The following is a 5,464-nucleotide window of genomic DNA, read 5'->3' on the forward strand; positions in this document are numbered from 1 at the left end:
TGTGTGATGACCCATCTTGGTGCTGAATTGTGATCAACTCCAAATTTAGAGCCAAAGTAATCACAGATCCGAATTCAGCTTGGAGGTTATTCTCCCAGGCTGTTGTAAGGCTTTGTTGCTCAAAGAATGCATCGTCAAAATCTGAAACATGATCCATGACATGAGTGCAATTTGTTCATTGCTAGGCAACTGTACCACCTCTTAACTATAGGGGGAGCTGCGCTTTTGGGCTCAGACTTCAGGTTTCATGCTTTAAATTTGTCAGCCATTTAAAAGTTAAATGTTGTACATCATACCTCAGATATATGTTCATATGTTGTATTCGTATCGTATAGATAATTATGTTTGTGTTGTTTTTCCCCATGCTTTGAACACCTTGTGTTACTTTATACAGAAAAATAAAGACCTTGTGCACAGAAAAACTAATTGGTTAAAAGTTATGTAAATTGAGATTCCAACTCATTCCAAGACAGATTGTAGGAATATAATTTATGATTGCCTGTTCACAAGTGTTTTACATATGTCTGTTTGTTTGGAGATTTCTGTTTGGGGTCTGTGAAATCTATTTAGTCATGATTTAGTTTTCCTGTTGACCACTGCACCAAAGGAAAGGGAAATCTTTTTCAGAACATCCAGGAATAAGAGGATGTACACATACCTGTACACAAACTGTTATTAGATTTGAATAAATAAATAAATAAATCTAAGATCTAGTTATTCAAAAGCCTGTAAAGACCATGACCAGATGGACCAGCAGAAGTGTTTTGTTCATAATCTTCCTGCTGATTCATCTGACCTTGAGTCAAGGCTTGACACAGAGAGGCATTTATATGTTTAGCATTTAACATACTGTCTTCAAATATCTTATTACATGTATCTGTATGTATTCCTCCATTGATAGTTCAAGACATTTCAATGGATGACCTTCACTCATCTTCAGAACATTGCTGAAAACTACAACATTTCAAAAAAGCAGTTTGCAGTTTGAGATTCTCTCCAGAGAGCTCCGTGCATTTAAAGAAACATCAGAGATCAGTCTGAATTCCCTCAAATCCTGGAATAAGAATCGACAGAAAAGGACTAAGAGACTTGACTTGAGTCTGGCCAACTTGACAAGAGCTTTGAAGGAGAACAACCATCTCAACCTCAGACAAATCCATAAGCAGAGAACAGTGTTGTCCCACAAGATCCAGAACCAGCAAATCCACATCTGTTATTTGGAGTACTTGATGAATCAGGTTCGACATGGGATTTAGGATCTTCTGGCCTCTCTCAAAAGACATCAGACCCATATAATGAAATTAGAGAGTCAGATACAAGAGTTGTTTAAGATCATTTCAGCTTCCAATGCATGAGTTTTAGATCCCCTCAATGTTATCAGGAAGCAAGAAGGTGAGGTGAGGCAACTGTACAACCAACAGTTCAGGCTGAAGAGGAACTTTTTCAACTTCCACTTCGATAAAAAAATCCCACACATTCAAGCCCCAAAGGAAGAAGCCAGAAGTAGATATTTCAGGTGGTTTTGTGTCTAAAAATGAAATATGAACCAGTGGTTCTCAACTCCAGTCCTCGGGACCCACTGCTCTGCACATTTTGTATGTCTCCTTATTTAACACACCTGATTCAGATCACCAGCTCATTAGGAGAGACTCCTTGATCTGAACTGAGTGTGTCAGATAAGAGAGACATACAAAATATGCAGAGCAGTGGGTCCCGAGGACTGGAGTTGAGAACCACTGATATAAACGCTTATCCACAGTTTTAGTGTCATAAAACTGCTCTGAGACCAGAAAGTTTTAGATCCAAATCCAGCTTTAATAAGAAGGGGAAAATCCAGACACGTAATCAAATGTACAGGAAACAGGTCGAAGTCCAGGTAGGCAGTCCATACAAATAAACACAAGGTTGGGAACAAGGCAAACAGGTAATCCAGAGGCAGGCAGAGAATCCAAGAAACTGAAAAACCTGGAACTAAAGAAATGCTCAGAGATGCAGTGCAACACATACAAAGCTACGCAGTGATTGAATGATAAAAAACAGGCTTATAAGGGGTGAGCTAAAGGTAATGATAAACAGGTGAATGTGATCAGTGATGAGTCCGGGCAGTGAGTATGGGAAATGTAGTTGTGAGGGAAAATAACAATCTGAAGTGGCCCTCTGGTGGCTCTCGAGGGCACTCCAGCTGATGACCGTTACATTTAGACAGTGCGTTTGTGTGTGTGTGTGTGTGTGTGTGTGTGTGTGTGTGTGTGTGTGTGTGTGTGTGTGTGTGTGTGTGTGTGTGTGTGTGTGTATGTGTGTGTGTGTGTGTGTGTGTGTGTGTGTGTGTGTTAACCCACGTACCACACACATCGTTATTTCTCACCTAATGAGTGAAAAAATATGAATATATATATAGGCTATATATAGAATATATATCATAGGTTAGTTTATACACTTGAAATGCATGTGGTGAGGAAAATGACATAGGCTATGGTCTACTTCAGCTAGTTTTCGTTAAAATGTCATAAAAGTGTCGTAGCTAGGAACCTTTGATGGAAACATGAATCTGATGCACTACTGCAAAAAAATCATTAACCCATGCGGACCCTGCGTCCATTACAATGGACATCACATGTCAGCCCCCTTTTTTTTTTTACTTCTGGAGCATTTCATCTAGTTTAAAGCCTGCAGTCCATGAGATTGGACGTTTGTCATCCAATCAAATGGCAGTAAAGCTCTGCATGTAGTAATTATAAAAAAAAAAACACTACATTGAAGAGAAGCATGGCAGCACTTCACTCCAAACACAGAAGCAAGCAACATTTTCTATGGTTTTATTTACATTTTTATATATATTTTTGCCAGTATTTCATAGTTTGTATGTAAAATAGAAAGGTTGAATTTATTATTTAAAGTTAAAAATCGATTGTAGAATTGCACGTTTTAAATCAGGATTTTTTCAAATGTGTCTGGGCATTAGAATGGACAGTGGGTTCAAAAGCCTGTTACTGAAATCATATGTCCAGTAATGCTGCTTGACATTTCTTATATAAAAAAAATCTATATCACAGTACCGATACATTTTTGAAACTTTTTCATATGCAGAATATACAGTTCATGAAGTGCTTGAACATATAGATGATGGAAATATCTCACATGTTGACTTTATGTGGAGTGATGAGGAAGATGGAGATGTAAGAAAAATATCCGTATTTAAAACTTTATAAAGTAAAATAACTAGCTTCCAGCCAAACGAACATACAGTTTTGACTTAAATCTAAAGCGCAACTTGAATATTAATATTTTTCATAATTTGTTTTATATTATTTTTTTTATAGATAGATGCACTTTTATGATGGATGGATGAACTTGTATGATGGATAGATGCACTTTTATGATGGATAGATGCACTTGTATGATGGATAGATGAACTTGTATGATGGATAGATGCACTTGTATGATGGATAGATGAACTTGTATGATGGATAGATGCACTTTTATGATGGATAGATGAACTTGTATGATGGATAGATGAACTTGTATGATGGATAGATGAACTTGTATGATGGATAGATGCACTTTTATGATGGATAGATGCACTTGTATGATGGATAGATGAACTTGTATGATGGATAGATGCACTTTTATGATGGATAGATGAACTTGTATGATGGATAGATGAACTTGTATGATGGATAGATGCACTTTTATGATGGATAGATGCACTTGTATGATGGATAGATGAACTTGTATGATGGATAGATGAACTTGTATGATGGATAGATGCACTTTTATGATGGATAGATGCACTTGTATGATGGATAGATGAACTTGTATGATGGATAGATGCACTTTTATGATGGATAGATGAACTTGTATGATGGATAGATGAACTTGTATGATGGATAGATGCACTTTTATGATGGATAGATGCACTTGTATGATGGATAGATGCACTTTTATGATGGATAGATGAACTTGTATGATGGATAGATGAACTTGTATGATGGATAGATGCACTTTTATGATGGATAGATGAACTTGTATGATGGATAGATGAACTTGTATGATGGATAGATGCACTTGTATGATGGATAGATGCACTTTTATGATGGATAGATGAACTTGTATGATGGATAGATGAACTTGTATGATGGATAGATGCACTTGTATGATGGATAGATGAACTTGTATGATGTATAGATGAACTTGTATGATGGATAGATGCACTTTTATGATGGATAGATGAACTTGTATGATGGATAGATGCACTTTTATGATGGATAGATGAACTTGTATGATGGATAGATGAACTTGTATGATGGATAGATGCACTTTTATGATGGATAGATGAACTTGTATGATGGATAGATGAACTTGTATGATGGATAGATGCACTTTTATGATGGATAGATGCACTTGTATGGTGGATAGATGAACTTGTATGATGGATAGATACACTTTTATGATGGATAGATGAACTTGTATGATGGATAGATGAACTTGTATGATGGATAGATGAACTTGTATGATGGATAGATACACTTTTATGATGGATAGATGAACTTGTATGATGGATAGATGCACTTGTATGATGGATAGATGAACTTGTATGATGGATAGATTAACTTTTATGATGGATAGATGAACTTGTATGATGGATAGATGCACTTTTATGATGGATAGATGAACTTGTATGATGGATAGATGAACTTGTATGATGGATAGATGAACTTGTATGATGGATAGATGCACTTTTATGATGGATAGATGAGCTTGTATGATGGATAGATGAACTTGTATGATGGATAGATGAACTTGTATGATGGATAGATGCACTTTTATGATGGATAGATACACTTTTATGATGGATAGATGAACTTGTATGATGGATAGATGAACTTGTGTGATGGATAGATGCACTTTTATGATGGATAGATGAACTTGTATGATGGATAGATGAACTTGTATGATGGATAGATGCACTTTTATGATGGATAGATGCACTTGTATGATGGATAGATGAACTTGTATGATGGATAGATGAACTTGTATGATGGATAGATGCACTTTTATGATGGATAGATGCACTTGTATGATGGATAGATGAACTTGTATGATGGATAGATGCACTTTTATGATGGATAGATGAACTTGTATGATGGATAGATGAACTTGTATGATGGATAGATGCACTTTTATGATGGATAGATGCACTTGTATGATGGATAGATGCACTTTTATGATGGATAGATGAACTTGTATGATGGATAGATGAACTTGTATGATGGATAGATGCACTTTTATGATGGATAGATGAACTTGTATGATGGATAGATGAACTTGTATGATGGATAGATGCACTTGTATGATGGATAGATGCACTTTTATGATGGATAGATGAACTTGTATGATGGATAGATGAACTTGTATGATGGATAGATGCACTTGTATGATGGATAGATGAACTTGTATGATGTAT

At 36.0% G+C, this 5,464-nt stretch overlaps 1 protein-coding gene across 1 annotated transcript; it reads left to right on the forward strand.

Annotated features, from left to right (window-relative positions):
- Window positions 1–919: 919 nt before the first annotated feature.
- On the forward strand, window positions 920–1,532 carry ptx4 (pentraxin 4, long). Its single transcript, XM_077213786.1, is given in 4 exon segments — window positions 920–972; window positions 974–1,398; window positions 1,401–1,459; window positions 1,461–1,532. Coding segments are annotated over 4 exon segments (609 nt in total).
- Window positions 1,533–5,464: the final 3,932 nt, after the last annotated feature.

Source organism: Siphateles boraxobius, unplaced genomic scaffold, assembly GCF_051911475.1.
Source record: "Siphateles boraxobius isolate OS27281-9 unplaced genomic scaffold, OSU_SipBor_1 66, whole genome shotgun sequence".
Classification (NCBI taxonomy): Eukaryota; Metazoa; Chordata; class Actinopteri; order Cypriniformes; family Leuciscidae; genus Siphateles; species Siphateles boraxobius.